Source organism: Glycine soja, chromosome 10 (assembly GCF_004193775.1).
Source record: "Glycine soja cultivar W05 chromosome 10, ASM419377v2, whole genome shotgun sequence".
In the NCBI taxonomy this organism is placed as follows: Eukaryota; Viridiplantae; Streptophyta; class Magnoliopsida; order Fabales; family Fabaceae; genus Glycine; species Glycine soja.
In genome coordinates this window covers 6,101,155-6,118,261 of record NC_041011.1, presented here as the reverse complement: position 1 = coordinate 6,118,261, position 17,107 = coordinate 6,101,155, and the positions used below count along the sequence as shown (strand labels likewise).

General features: G+C 29.9%; 1 protein-coding gene across 1 annotated transcript; it reads left to right on the top strand.

Annotated features, from left to right (window-relative positions):
• The first annotated feature begins 5,070 nt into the window (after positions 1-5,070).
• On the top strand, positions 5,071-7,242 carry LOC114372559 (purine-uracil permease NCS1-like). Its single transcript, XM_028330184.1, has one exon. It carries the CDS (start codon positions 5,260-5,262, stop codon positions 6,973-6,975), a length of 1,716 nt encoding a protein of 571 aa, XP_028185985.1. The 5' UTR covers positions 5,071-5,259; the 3' UTR covers positions 6,976-7,242.
• The last annotated feature ends 9,865 nt before the right edge of the window (positions 7,243-17,107 follow it).

Here is a 17,107-nt window from a genome sequence, read left to right as displayed (position 1 = left end):
TAACCCTTGATATGCCACCATCGGGTTAAAGATATACCTCTAAATATAGACCATCTCACAATAAAAAAATACAAAACAAAAAAATAAGTTAGACAATGTCGAGCTATGTGATCGACTAGAACTCAATGTTAGTTGGAACATTTAGCATCAAGTGTGTCTTAGTCTCCTTGTTCCAAATAATGAGGTAGATCCCAATTTGAAGTTACTAGCTAGTTTTTAAGGTTGCATCTTTACAACTATGACCCTAGGGACTTTGCTAAGCCTAATAAAATGTGATCGCAATCACATCACTTCATGATCCAATGAGAAATGAATAATGTATATTATATAGTTGAAGACAAATTAAGTTGATGTTTAACTGATGCAAAGGACAAATATTGTGCCTAATAAGAGGTCAAACTGAGAATATCCAATCAACATAAACATCATTTCAAGGTCATCTAAAGATAGATGACAAAGAATCATTGTAAGTTGACCTATTACTAAAACTTATATTCCAAGTCGTGTGCTCATCAAATGGATGACTAATTGTCATGGAAGTATAATGTAGTAACATGAATTTAGTTTTTTAAGCATTGCACACGCCTTTGACTCGTTAAGGGAAGATTGTGTATTCTCTCAATTTTAGGCTAAGTTATATGTTAACTATGATCTATTTTCTTCTTTTTATCTTTAAGTTTTATTCACCTCTCAGACTTGAACCTGAGGCTTGCATATCCTCCTAGATTTCAGGTTGAGTTCTAGATCCGAGTCCACAATTATTGGACACTAAGCTTATAGGTATATCAATCATGTCACATGGACACCAAGCCTAAATTCTTACCAACTAAATATGTCAATCAATCTCTAATATGTTAATTAACCCTTGATACACCATACTAAGTTAGAGGCATCCCCCCACCCTTCTCATGTATATACCTTCCCACAATGAAAAAAGACAAATGGGTCAAGCAATGATGTACTTTGAGATCGACTAGAGCTTAAGATTGACTAGAACAAGAATAAAGCTTAAGGGTTTCTTATATTTCCTTCTTTTTAGAAATAGTGACATCCATTTTGTTTCACTCCCCCATCTCCGCATAATTGCTCTTTATGATAGAGCCTCGTACCCTTGGGTTAGAGATCATTTTGTATACCTTTTATGAATTCATCTTTCATCTTCTATCCTTCTTTGACTTGAGTGGAAGTTTTGACGACAATGGCCTATTCTAGCTTTAGTTATAATAATTCTATCGCTTGTTTCATCACCCTTTTTGTTATGAAAAGAGTTAAAAGATTATGAAAAGATAAAACAACTAAACTTTAAACTTTAGGTTGACAAAAAAAAAATTAGTATTAGTTTTTATAAAACAAAGATGCCTCATATGTTGATAAGTTCATCTATATTAACAAAAAAAACCTATTATATAACTATCACAATTAAAATAAAATATATCTCTTAAATTTTATTTTAGCTCTCACTTACCATTGGACCGTTCCTGTAAAAAATTATATTATATAAGAAAAATTAATCTTGATAATATAATAAAAAAATAAAATTTAAGTAAAATAGTATCATATAGTTAGAGTAGGTCAATATGACAATCTTATAAACCGAACTTATCACAATTTACCAAACAAATAGAATCTAAAATGTAAAATTTGTCATTGTTGTGGATGATTAATCTAATAGTGTGTACAAATTTCTCAAGATTTAACAAACTCATCTAATTAAACTATAGGTTGAGGTGATATCACAACCCAAGAAAGATAATTTTAAAAATGCTAATATATCCGAAGAAACAACTTTTTTCCACGACCATGCCAGTTAATTAAATTTTAAAATAAATTAAAATACGATCCGGATAAGATAATTTTAACATTTCAAAAGTTGATCATAGCCACTAACCAGCACCATTTAAAGCAATGACCGTACCATAAATGTAGGTATATATCATGGCCATAATTACAATTTAAAAGCTTGCATGTGATAAAATGCCTTACTGATCATGCTTTACAGTTATACATACAATGACTCATCCTATGGAACTTTGTTTCTGATCTATTTGTAAAGTTGCAATTGTATCCACGATGCACTGTTATGACCATGAAATGGGTCCATATGCAGTAGACCAGGACTTCTTCAGGTGCATGTCCATAGCAACCTGCTTGTGCTCCATGAGCAACACGACATAAACAGATCAGTGTTTCGAAGCAACCCAGGTGGGATGCTGAAATTTTGAGGGTGAAAACAGTCAAATCATTACCCACTAGTTGATGGTGATCATCACTTATCTAGGTTGTGTAAATGAAAATTGGTCATTTTTTTAATTAACATTTTATTAATACATAGTATCTATCACTGGTAAGATTTTAAAAATGATACACGAGTATACAACTGTGATTTAGACCGTAATATGAAGGTTTTTTAACAGTTCATCACCGCAACACGATCGTAATTGAGATCGCATCGGCTGCATTTATTCATAAGTTGTTGTGATACCAACAAATGCAAAATTGCAACGCAACCGTGACCAATATTTAAACCTTGATCACTAATTTTACTGATATAATTAATTTTCGTCAAAGAATCTGATTGATTATTTTTAATGGATTCTCTCCTCTCAATCATGTTTTTTTCGTGAACAATTTGTTTGGGAGTGGTTTATGTCAAATGCATATATAGATATATAGCAATAGGGGTAACAATCTAACATATATAATGGCCTATGGTTGCGAGTGGGGCTTCCATTAAATTTTCAACAATGTTCATCTCTTTGGATATATACATAGCATGTTAATTACATATATATGTGTGAAGTGTGTGAACATTTCTGGAATTTGCTAACTCCAGAATTGCTTAAGGCTGTGGTTAAACATGAAAATAATGTTGCATCTAGAGTGTACATGTTGTAGGGAAGTAAGTAATGGTTGGTTTAGATTTCATTTTCAAACGGTGGAATTTCAATAAATCTGGGTTCTGTTTGTTGGCAGTAAAAATGAAGGATAAGATACTCTCCCTAAATTTTTCTCCACAATCAAACTGAGTAGGTAACAATTATTCATTCTATATGCAATATCAGTTGCGCTTAAAACAAAACTTGCATGTGTCGTGTTCAAACCAGAATAATAGTGGGAATTAGGATGGTAGCAAGTCGTTTAAACCAGACAGTGTTATCAGTTCAGATCTATTAAATAAGTCTTTAAATTTACATATTTTAAAATTAATTATAATGATTAAAAAAATTAACAGGAAGTAAATTAAGAAAAGTCATATTTTAAAATTTTTAAAAATATAGTTAAATGCTTTCAAAATTACCTTTCCGTAAAAGCTGCATTCAGAATTACCTTCATTCCGAAAGCATTTTTGCTTAAAAAAACATTTTGGAAGCAACTTTTTTAAATTCAGAGCAGTTTTTCTGAAAATTTATTTTGAATATTTCAAGAAGAAGGTTCTGGAAATCATTATTGTGTTTACGGAAAGCCATTCCGGAAGCAACAATTGTAATCCAGAATAACCTTTTTAGAAGTGTATTTTGTATCTTCTAGAAAGGATGTTTTAGAAAGTATTATTTAACTTATGAAAGAACCATTTTGATAACAAAAGTTATAATGTAGAATAACCTTTCAGAAAGTGCATTTTGTATCTTTCAGAAGGATTAGTCTGGAAGCACTATTTTTACTTACTCAAAAGGTGTTCTATAATATTTTTCCTTCCGTCATCCCATAAGAGTTTATACCCTTACAGAACGCCTGTTCAAAATAGGAATGACATTCCTGGAAGAAGAGTTGAGTTGGTGAAGAAGACAAAGAGGAAGAAGGGGAAGAGGATCCGAAGAAGATAGAAGTAGGGTGGGGTTTTAAGAAAACTAGGAGGTGCATGATGCAATAAGAGAGATCAGAATTCAATTGCCTTAACCATAACGTACCAGCCCGAATATATAATGGCGGTTTCAATTATTCACGCGATTCGGTTTGTATGATTATTGATTATAAAATAATGATGGAGCTTTCAATTATGCACGCAACAATTATTGTTCTGAAAAAATAGGCTCAAATAATAATGGAAGTTCCAATTATACACGCGTTTGCTTTGATTTGTTAAAAGATTCAAAAGGATTTTATTCTAAATTTTTAAGGGAAAGGTGAAGTGTATTTTAAAGGGTAAAAATAGAGTTATTGATAAAAAAATAATGATTTAAATTATGACAAATTATATTTACACAGATAATATATAATGAAGTTATTAAAATCTAAATTATTAATCTTTCGATCATGAATGTGATTTTATATTTTATATTTAAAAATATACTCTTTTATTTTGGAATAGTTAGATTTTTTTAATAAAAAAAGTAACTTTTTGATAACTTGAAAGGTTTGCTTCAAACATATACTGTAACAAAAAGGTTTGCTTGAAACAAACATGTGATATGTATTGTGTAGATTGATATGTGGTCAAATAAGCAGTTGATTGAATAAAAGACTGATGTAAAATTTAATAAAGAATAACATAAATTGTATTTAAATAAACAACAAAGACCCAATCGATTTAAATTTATTCTAAAATCGTTCACTAAATCATCCTCTGACAATTTTTAAATTATTCCCCTCTCACCTAATTTTAACCTTTTCAATTTCTTGTAACACGAAGAATGTGCAAAACTTATAACGAAGCTGGAAGTGTAATAATCATCATTACCCTATTCAAATATGAGCCCATAATTTTTGTTTTGGTGTTTCATACCAGAAACTCATACAGTAATTTCTAAAACTTTGTTCTCTTAGTTGCCATTTAGCCGCTTATTTGTTTTAGCGGTGGCAATATCTTAAGCAAACAGGAAATCAATAATTCAAATCAGCAAATGCTTTTATTTATTTATAAACCATGTGTAGAATAATAAAATATTGTTTTCGGCATTATTATAGTAGATTATAATCTCCATAACAAATAATCGGCTCAACAATTTGAGATAATAATCAATAATATAACCAGATGTCATTTTTTAGCTCATCCATCCACGGCAATTCATTGACCCAGCTCATTCATTTTTTTTCTCTCTTATCATTACCATTTGTGTTAATGAGTGCTGGTGATTGCTCATTCTTATTGCCCTCTATCTTCAAATTCATTTCGTTCACAATAAAAAAAAATAGAATAAATAAAAGAGTGACCTTTAGCCATTGCCCACCACTCATCATCCATCTCCATCACAAACCATTACATTCTACAAAAAACCACCTTAAGACTTCACAACCACAACAATTCCACAAACAAAGAACATGGTAGTATCAAAATGTCTAAGTCTAACACTCCATGTTCCTACTCACCCCAGTACTCCTTTTCTCACCCCACCCTCCAAAAAAACTCCAACCTTGTCTTACTCTTCCACCCATTTTTCCTTCCAAACAAAACTGAACAAAGCCTTTCCCACCTCATACAACCATTCCTTAACCAAACACTTTCCAATGAAATGTTCCAATTCTTCCAGCTACACATCACCACCAGATTTTGAGCTTGAGTCTGATGATCCAACACTCACCAATGAAGACCTCAAGCCAACAACACCAAGTCAAAGGACATTTTCAGGCTTCGAAATAGCAAGTTTATGGGTTGGATTAGTTGTTGGCGTCCCTTCTTATTACCTTGCTGGAAGCCTCGTTGACCTTGGCATGGCATGGTGGCAGGGCATAGCAACTGTGGTGGCAGCAAACATGATCCTCTTGGTTCCTTTGGTTCTCACTGGCCATGCAGGAACACGTTATGGCATATCATTCCCAGTACTTGTTAGATCCTCTTTTGGGATCAATGGTGCTCATGTTCCTACCCTTATAAGGGCACTTATTGGTTGTGGTTGGTATGGTATTGAGTCTTGGATTGGTGGAGAGGCAATTTTCCTTCTCTTGCCGAAGGCAATGAAGGAAGCTACTTCATTGTCTCAGTCTCTACCTTGGCTTGGCACTTCCCCTCTTGAATTTGCTTGCTTTTTGGTCTTTTGGGTTGCTCAATTGGCCTTTGTTTGGAAGGGAATTGATGGCATTCGAAAGCTTGAGAAGTACTCAGCTCCAATATTGGTTGCTCTCACTTCTTGTCTTCTTATTTGGTCTTGTGTCAAAGCTGGTGGAATTGGTCACATGCTCTCTTTGTCTTCTAGGCTTTCTACTTCAGAATTCTGGTCTGTTTTTTTTCCTTCTCTTACTGCCAATATAAGCTTTTGGGCCACTGTGGCTATTAACATTCCTGATTTCACTAGATATGCTAAGAGCCAGAAGGATCAAGTTATTGGTCAAATTGGACTTCCCATCTTTATGGGGGCATTCACATTTGTTGGTCTAGCAGTTACTTCATCCACAAAAGTGATATTTGGTCAAGTTATTTCTGACCCAATTCTGCTTCTTGGTCAAATTGGTGGCCTCACAACTAAGATCGTTGCAATCCTTGGTATAAGCCTTGCAATTATCACCACCAATATTGCTGCCAATGTTGTGGCACCAGCAAATGCTCTTGTGAATCTAAGTCCTAAATGGTTCACCTTTAGAAGAGGAGCACTTCTAACTGCACTACTTGGGATTGCATTTCAGCCTTGGAGGCTTTTGAAGTCAAGTGAGAGCTTTGTTTATACTTGGCTAGTTGGATATTCTGCTTTGATGGGTCCTATTGCAGGGATTGTTCTAGCTGATTACTATATTGTACAGAAAACAAATTTGAATGTTAGTGACTTGTACTCTAGGAGTCCTTATGGGGCATATAGGTATTCAAGAGGGTTTAATGTGGCTGCTATTCTGGCACTAGTTGTTGGAGTTTTACCTGTGGTTCCTGGTTTCTTGCAGAAAGTTGGAATTGCAACTTCAGTTCCTAACACTTTTGTTGTGATCTACAACAATGCATGGTTTGTAAGCTTCTTTTCTGCAGGATTCTTGTATTTGGTTCTATCAAATTTGAGAGGGAAACCTGGTAACTCTGCTGCTAGAGACCCCCTTTTGCCTACTGCAAAGTAAATATAGAGGAGCTTGTGGAATGGACCATCTCACCCTATGTATGAATGTTGTACATTGAGATATAGCCAATGAAGAAAGTTTATTTAGACATTATTCTTTGGTTGAAAAATGTTCCATGATGAGAGTTGTTTTACTGGTAATTATGAGCTGGCTTGTACATTTTTTTTTTCTTTCAATGATGGGATCATATCAATACTAATGTCTGTAATATAATATAACTCTTGACAGATTAGATATACAAGGTCCTCTTCCCTATAGATATCAAAACCTGTTTTCAATTCAGTTGTAAAGGAAAAATAAAAACTATTGCTGTTACTGCAACTAATGATAGTATTCATCTAGAGTTATGTGCTTTTGTAGTCCTTGTTAATAAAAAATTATACATGAGATTTCATAATTGACCCCAAAAATGAAAAGAATGGATAGGGTATAGGCATTCTAAAATATATCACAATAGTTGGAATATGTCATAATATAGTTATGGACTTATGGTGCTATATCAGCTCTCTGTTTCATAGAAGGGCAACTTAAAAAGTTTTACAAATGATTTTCAAACTTGAAAACTAATAACACCCATAACTAAGGTTATGTTTGACAAAACATAGCTATAAAGTCAAACTACAAACTGAAAGCTGAAAAACTAATGAAAAGCTCGAAACCGAAAAGTTATTTCCAGCCATCTTATTGAAGCATAAGTGTGTGATAAACATTATAAAGTAGCGAAAAAATATGAACTTAAAAAAAATTAACTTAAATAGAAAAGATTAAAAAAATATAATAAATATTTAAGGATAAAAAAGAAAAAAATATAAAATATTAATAACTAGAAGTTAATGTTTAAAAAAATGTTAAACGCTAAAAACTATTAAAAAAAATCTATTTATCAGACAATCAACTAAACTTTTTAACTAATAAAAAAATCTAATTAAAATGACTTCTCAAACACATATTACATAAAAGCAAAAAATATCTTAGTTATCAGTGATAATAGTAAGAATAAAGGTGAAGTCAACTTTCTGTATAATGTTCGGATTTGAATTATAGGCTTATCGTTTTATAGGCTTCATAAGACTAAAGAATTAAGAAAAATTAACTTTTTGGTGGTGAATAAGAAAAATTAAAATTTTAATAAGGCTACAATATAAAAAAAAAAAAAAAAACTAAGGAGTTATATTATGAATTAACCCTTATGACACGATGATTTTCAAAGAAAAACCATTTCACTTTTCATTAACATGTTCACCACAAAAGCAAAACTACCGTCAATTACGTTACTTTACTTGCATCGAAATTTGGTTTTGGGTCGAAACCTACACTGATTGGGCTAAAATGCAATTGGGCTGGACTCTCATTTGAACGTGCTCATCGCTTCCCTTCTTTCGCCAACCTACCAGATTATTTACATCCACTAGTTGCCATTGTCAAACAATCTTCATGAATTTCTATAGGTATTTTTAGGAGGACATTAATCAGAATTGATTGAAATTGAAATATATAATGAGAATAATTAGAAATAAAAATTGTGTGCCTTAGTGAACCAAGGATTTAAACGAAATTGAGAACTATAATGGCTCAAGGATTGTGTACTTTATTCATGCAAGGGAAAAAGAAATTGAAGTATAAAAGCTTCTAAGCACTTGAGTGTTAAAGGAAAGAAGGATGAAGAACAAACATTGGCACTAAGCACCTGAAATTCTAAAAGCGTGGGAAAATAGAATACTCCATATTCGTAGGTGCTTGGCGCCAGAAAGACTAATAGAAGTTAAGGAATAAGTGTAGGTGCTAAGCATCGAATAGTCAATTAAAAAGCACTACTAGATGTAGTGTATACGTGTTTAAAATTAGATTCAACACTAAAATATTACTTCTCAACATTATAAAATAAGTTTAATGGCTATGAATTACTGTGTGAAATATATTATCATTTGTAATTTTTATGACTTTAAAATAATTATTGTAAAAATTAATAAATATTTATTGTATATGTAATTTATGATTGAATGATTATATAAAAATTATCTTATCATGTTTTTCTCTTATAAATTTGGTTGCAACATTTTTACTTTTCTTTCTAGCCATATAATGTTAAATAGAATTTTACTATAAAAGAGTTATATGGATAAGGAATTGTAGTTTCCACTTTCAATTAATTGTACGCTTTTTTACGGAAATGATCAACTCTCCCCAGTCATGTTAAATTGTTAATAAGAAAAGACTTAATTTGGTGCTCAGAAGAAATAATAATGATAATGAAATAGCTAACAGAAAACCAGTGAAGACTTGGTAGTATGCATGGCAGAACTTAAAATATTATGAAGCACTGTTTGTAATTGTTCATACAATATTAAGATGAGGTGGGCCAAGATAGAAACAACACCATGCAAAGAATCGGGCACATAAGACGAAAGACAAAGCTAAATAATTAGTGATTAGCAATAATAATTTATGTTTTAGGGAACACATATTATGACATTGACCAAACTTTGGAACTGGAATCGTGAAGCACACCTCCCCCTTTGGTCTAATTGGAATTTGGAAGGGCAAGCATATTGGTGAGCAAACAGTACTTTTGCCTTAAACAAGGGCACCGATTTGGCCCCGTTAGTTAATTAGACGTGTTTGTTTTATAAAGGTTAAATTATTATTTTGTTGTTTTATATTTTAGTGTTTTTTATTTTGATTCTTTTAAATTTTAAAAGTATCATTTTGATCTTTTATATTTTTAAATAATTTTATTTTCATCATTTTAAGTAGAAACGTTAAATATATTAACAAAAAATACAACGTGTGTCTGTTAATGCTGATTAAAATAATAATGTAACATATTAATTAAAATGATATCATTTTAAATAATTTCATTTTAATTATTTATATTTTTTTAAAATAATTTCATTTTGATATTTTAAGTTTTTAAAATGATTTCATTTTAATCCATTAAGTTTGCAAAATAATACATTTTGATCTTAATAGTTGCATATGATGTCAAGGTTAGTGAATGCAATTAATAACATTCTTACAAAAATAGTGGCATTGGTTTTGTCTTAGTGGGTACATGTGTGTGTACAATAATTTTAGGTAACACTTTCATAGTTTGATGTTGAAGCAAATATTGTGGAGGGTTGTCAAAATTAAATATCCTACTTGAAAAGATAGTGTCTTACTTAGGATAAAGAAGACATTAGAGATTGATTATGCTGCAACACAACACATAACATTGGTTCACTAAGTTTGTTTTTGTGTTGAATGTTGTAATGTATTTATTATTTTAAATTTTCTTAGCATTAACAATTGATTTACTTATGTGCAGGTGTGCATATAACTAATGTATCTAGCTTCAAAATGATTTTCACCTACACATAAGTCAATTAATAATGCTAAAAAACTAAAAATAATAAATATATTATTGCATCCAACACATCTAATTGAAAACAATTTTGGTACATATACTATACTCTTACATCATCCATACGTAACTTGTATGATCAAAATGTACCATTTCACATACTTGATAGACCAAAATAAAATCATTCAAAAAACATAAAAGACTAAATTAGAACCATTTAAAATGGCATTATTTCAATTAACTTGTTACATCATCATCTTAATCAATGTTAACATATACAATACACTTTTCCATTGACATATCTAATGTTTTTGAATGTAAGGACTAAAATAAAAATTTTGAAACTTAAAGGATCAAACTAGAAAAAAAAACTTAAATATAAAAGAACAAAATAATAATTTAGCCTTTTATGAACCAATTTTAAAGTTATTTTTAAGGACCAATTTCAAAATTTATGACATTGGTTTATTTGTTTTATTTGAAGAAACTTTTTATTTAGAAAAAATGAAAATGGCAATGACAAAGATTGAAATTTTAAACCATAATAAAAATTTTGACATAATGTCATGAAATATTTTTTTAAAATTTAAATTATTATCTGTCAAAAAAAGAATTTCAATTATTAAATAAAATTATATAAATAGTGTAAGAGTTTAATGATGTAAAAATTTATATTGTTAACCATTTGAAAATCATCATTAGTATGACTTTTAAAATAATTATTATAAAAGTCAACAAACATATTATATCATCATACATCTTTATTTATAATTAGATGTCAGTATAAAATTATTTTATGTTGTCTCTACAAAATTTATTTTCTCACAATTTTATACTTTTATCACCTATATTATGTTCCTATTAAATTTACCTATTTGCACCAACACTTGATATACTTTAATGGTAAGAAAATTAATTTCGTTTAAATAACAGCTTGATTTAAATCTCATGAAAAAAAAAATCGAAGCAAGTTTTCTTTCTTGACTAAGTTCATCATCATTGATTTGACATTTATCGGTGAAAACTCAAAATAACTCCAAAATATAGAGGAATTTGAACTCCAAGGATTAGTCCAATGGAGTAAGATAAAATTTTGTATTTAATAGATTATGTAGGTTTGATTATTCCCATTTTCATAAAAGGTGGGATAGGTTTGGATTTGAGTTTATAAAAGATGGGATAGGGTCGGATTTGAGTTTATAAAAGATGGGATAGGGTCGGATTTGAGTTTATAAAAGACGGAAAAAAAAAATCAACCTCATTTTTATTAGATTGTAAGGGTTTTAAAAAAATTCACGGAAAGGTCATATCATATTTTTTAAAAATGTATTTGTTTATAAATTAAATCATTAATTATTAATTATATTTTAATTCAAACAAAATATATATATATATATATATATATATATATATATATATATATATATATATATATATAAAGAATCCATAACGTAAAGATATTTATGAAATGAATTATAGTTTAGTTAAATGTATAATATTTAGTTTTTTCATTTAATTAGTATTATAATTATAATATTATATATTTAATTACTAAAATAATAAAAAAAATATGAAAATAATTATATAATTAATAATTACATATATATTATGTATAATAATAAAATTATATATAAAATATATAGAGAGATATATTCATAGAGGGATGGGGCAAAAGCAAGGTGGGAGTGACATACTAGACCCCGTTTTTCTAAATAATCCAAATCAATTCCTAACTTTAATCAAAGTAGATTTTTTCCATTAAAATCGAGACAGAGTTAAACGGATACTCACGTGTTCGTTTTATTGTTATGCTAGTTTGAACTTTTACTCTCTTTTTTAATTGAGGTAAATACAAATTTCTCGTTAAAAAAAGTGTGGAGACTTTTGTTGACAAAAAAAAAAAAAGTGTCGAGGCTTTTCCTATCTTCATATAAGGCGTATTCTCTTTCCTAAATTTTTATATATCAAAAAAAGATATAGGTCGAGGCAAAAGAAAATATTTATCCAAAAAGATTAATATCAAGCACCAATAAAAATGGTAGCTAGCTAATATATATAGATCGACGCCAGAAAAATCTTTATCCACTCATAATATTATGCACCAATATATAAACGGTATAGCTACCTAATATATATAGTTCGATGCTAGAAAAATCTTTATACACTCATACATAATATGGTATCCAGCTAATAGATATAGAGCCAAACTAGCTTGAGGGATTACATTCAGGCTTTCAATTAATTATAATTGAATTACCTCCGGCCTCCTCCTAGGTCGTTTATTATATAGTTTATGTCACCTACTACTAAGAACATTATTCATTTGATTATTTCTGGGCCTCATCTAATAGTATATATATTAATTTGTTGACACGCATATTCAAGCATATTCTTCTTTTTCATGAAAAAAATATGTTTATACAACAAAAGAGAGGAATAAGAAGGAAAAAATGAGATAAAATAATTAATATAATAAAAAGAGATAAAAAATAATATTATAAAATTTATTATACTGATAACATAACTCTTATTTGATAAGTGTATATAAGTATAATATAACCTACGGCTACGTATACGACATGTAAATCTCAAACAGCTGGAATGCATTGCATGTATAAGCTATGTTATTAATTATAGTTATAATTATAATTATAATTTAAGCCAAGGAAAGTATGCCTGGCCCACATGTAAATCTTATATCTTGTGAAAATGTTAACAAAATCATTGTGAAGTTTTAATATATCCTCTCTTTTGTGTGGAGTTCGTGCTTGTCATCCTCTCAACTCCCAGGCAAACTTGGCAACTTCTCCTCGCTTAGGCAATGAAAAGATAATCTTATATATCAAAGATATAATAATCAACGATAGGAAACTCCATAATATAATATTTGACGTGGATAAAGCCACTTGCAAATTGCAAAGTGTCATGCAAAACCAGAACATAGTTTTGTTGCGCAGAACGAACTACGTATTCCATGCACTTCGTTGATTTTTCCGAGTCATTGGGAATGATAATTCAGAAATACTGAAATAATTAATCGTAGTATATAAATTGATGCACGAAAATGAAATAAGTCACGCTACACAACCCTGAATTATGTTGCAACGAAATTGATAATGGAGCAGACCTGGTAGGGACAGATGGGGATTTGGAGATATAGAGGGAAAGTGAGAGAATCTTATTTTTACTAATTATTATTATTATTTTTATTATTATTATTAGTAGTAGTAGTAGCAATAAATATTTTTTATATATGTTAGGGGTTTTCTTTGTAGGATTACATCTTTCCAAAATGATTACTCTAGTTTGACATAAATGTGGCTTGGAATTGTTGAGGATGGGTTGACAATTACCAAACCGATATTGAAAAATCAGATAATAATTGTTAAATCTAAATTAATGACGACAAATCTCATGTGCAACTTGCAAATTGTTAAGAATACGTTCCCAAAACCAGAAATTTTGTTGTGGCTAGAACCTACGACCTTCAACAGGTATTGCTAGGAAAGTAACTAAGGCACGGGAAAGGAATCGTTTCTTCCAAATTAAAAATTGATTAATTTCATATATATAAAGTTTTTTTTTATAAATAAATGTAGTTGACTGAAATTTTTCTTACAAGAGAAGTAGCAAATTGTGTGTTGATAGCATTTGACTTTAATCAAGCTTGATATTTAATCGAATTTTATATATAAGTAGGGGGTGGTTTGGTGCATGTATTAGTTGAATTGATTTCAAATATATATTAATTATATACATTCCCACTTTCTCTTGTGTATTCCTCATTAGATTATTCAAGCAAAAGGAGTCATCAACGTATTGCTGAGCTGGTGTTAACTTAGACAGTGACATCATCACCTCAAACATAATAAACCCATTTCACATGGCGCGTAGTTAATTAGATTAAGGACCACCAGCTCATTAGGTAAGTATAAAGTGCGCAACGTAATTCAGTGTTTCCCTCTATAATTAGAAGTAGTAAAACGTGACTGGCCCAAAAATAAATCAAGTTTGTCACAAAAAAAAAAAGAATGACTCACTATTTTTTTAATCCTGAGACATTTGGGTTTCTATTTGACATTCAACTCATTCTTTTCTTACTAGAACAACACATTTTAAAGATAAAATGATAGATTTAGTTGCAATTTTATGCTCAAACTAAAGATCAAACTTCAATCTTTTGTTGTCAATTTGTTATGATTAAATGACACACAATAAAATGTTGTGCATTGATGACCATGGAATTGATTTTAGACTCTTTTAGACCTAAAATTGGGTATTTTTGTGTGTTAAGTATCATTTAGGGTCTTTAATAGTTTGTCTTCCAATTCTCTTTCAAGCATAAACATTTCTCGTGGTACAAGGTTGTTTTTATTTATCCTAAAAGTTCTTTCTAGGTTTTTAAAGTTAAATCCATCTTTTTCTGTTGCAAATCATTTAGTTTGTTTTATAATAGGGACTTTAGCAAATTTACAGCAGCAAACAAAGAAAGGAAAAAGAAGAAGAAAAGTCACAGTGCAGTTCACATACCCACCAAATAGCAAAAATTCGAATTGCAACTGAAGATTTGTGCATCATTAGATGAGATAGATTTTTGGACAACATGTTCAACATATGTGATTCTTTTCTTTCAAAGGTTGAATCATCTTTCGCAGGTTTGCAGAGAGAGGGCACTTGTTCATATATGAAGCTTTTGCGAGGGAATTAACTCCTCGCTAAAATAATGAACCACTTTTGCAAGGGAATTATGAGTAAGCAAAAGTTAGCCGCTGGTCCCTTGTTAATTACCGAAAATTTCACGACAGAATAATTTTCTCTCTAATCTCTTGTGATTTAGAGAGGGTCTAGGGAGGGAATTTTTCTATTCAATTCCATCATAATTTAGCGAGAGATTTGTGAATAAATATTCTATGTTCTTGTTTCTCATTTTATAAGCTTTGTGATTGGTTTACTTTGAATCATTGTATGTATTCTTTTTGTAATTGTTGGAAACTTTTTTATATCCTTTATTAATAATAATAGAGTTATTTCTTTGGTCAGGACGACTTGAGATTTTTTACCGTGTTGAAAGATTTTTCATGTTAAAAATATTTTTGTGTGTCTCTTGTGAATTTATGATTTATAATTTTATTTATCGTGATTTTGATTTTATGATATATGATGTATATATATGAACATAAACCTGACATCATTGGTAGAAACCTAAAATTGGCATACTATGTATGATTATATATAGGTTGGGATGAACATAAAATAGAAAGAATAGTAAAGAAAAAAAAATACTTAGCTTCTACATCATTAATGCTTTAAGCAATGTACAAAGTGATTACTTTCAGCATTGGTTAGGATAGAAATCAATGTAAAAAGTGATTTTTTTTTCATCGATTTTGAACTCAATGTAGAAAATGAATACTTTTTATGACACATATTGATACCTGTTAAATATGAGTTATTTTTTTATAATAAAAATATATTAAAAATATCTTTAAAAATATTTATTTAACAGTTATTTTTGGTTTAATTGTTAGGAATTAGTATTTTTTTTTTATTTATAGCTTGCAGATATGAAAATGAGGGATTAAAAGCAAAAAAGATCCAGAAAATATAAAAAATATGAATACGGAGATTTTTAGCATGAAGCTCAAGTCCACTCCAACAACTATAATAAGGGAGTCCAACCAAGGAGAAAAGACACCATCCTGGAAACTTAGAGCTCTCTAATAAATACATCCTAAGTTTGAGTATATTAGAAATCCTTTTTTTTTTATGTCCTTTTTCCATCCTTTCTCCTCCATCAATTTCTATACCCTTTTCAAGTATAAGACCCCTTATGTTTATGAGAGACCAAACCCTTAGTTAGGGTCTGATAAGCTATATTTACCAATGCAAACAGGTGTTTTATTTTCTTTCCTATTATCCTTTCTTATTCTAATTTCATGTATTATTCATCCTTACATCTTCTTTAGGTATTAGGTGCTCGACATTTTGAATAATACATCATCCTTACATCATCTTTAGAAAAAAATCTAAAATAATACATCTTAGCCAAATAAGGCAGGCTAGGTCTCAACATTATCACATTTTGAATTTATCTTTCTTTATCTTCATCTTAATCTTTTATTTTTCTAATCTTTTACTTTTCTTATCTTATCTTTTTTTATCTTCTATTTTTATCTTTATCTTTGTCATCTTTTAATTTAAATCTTTTTTATCTTTAAATTTTTATCTTATCTACTATCTTTCTTTACCTATTATTTTACATTTCTTATTTCTTGCTTGTAAATTGAGTTTGCATCAATCTAAGTACAAACAAAGTCCCTATAGAAATCGACATCAGACTTTCGAGTAATTTACTAGTTGTGACAAATTTGGTACACTTTCCAAACCGTTAACAACTTTTTGGCGTCGTTGTCGGGAATTTTGTTTTGCGTACTTGGTTGTCTGCATATTCCAGTTCTAAAGCAATCAATTTTATCCTTTAACTTTTTTTTTCAAAAAAAAAAAAAACTATTTTCAATTTTTCTTTATTCACTCTTATATTAAAAAAAAATTCTTGTGAGTCTATGCTTGCAGGGTAGAACCTAAGAAGAACTTGATCCATGGAAGATATTTTAAAGATGAAAGATCTTTTTAAGAGGTGGACTGAGTATCTTGATAGCACACGATCAAGGGTCAATCACCCACCACCAGTAAATTGTGATTTTTGTGGAGGAGAGCATTTCAATGACAACTGTCATCTCTACTCCATGAAAAATTCTTGGTGGAACAGAAGTTACACCCTTACAATTA

Coding starts and splice junctions, on each gene's coding strand:
- LOC114372559 (XM_028330184.1), top strand. CDS start 5,260: ATGGTAGTATCAAAATGTCTAAGTCTAACACTCCATGTTCCTACTCAC.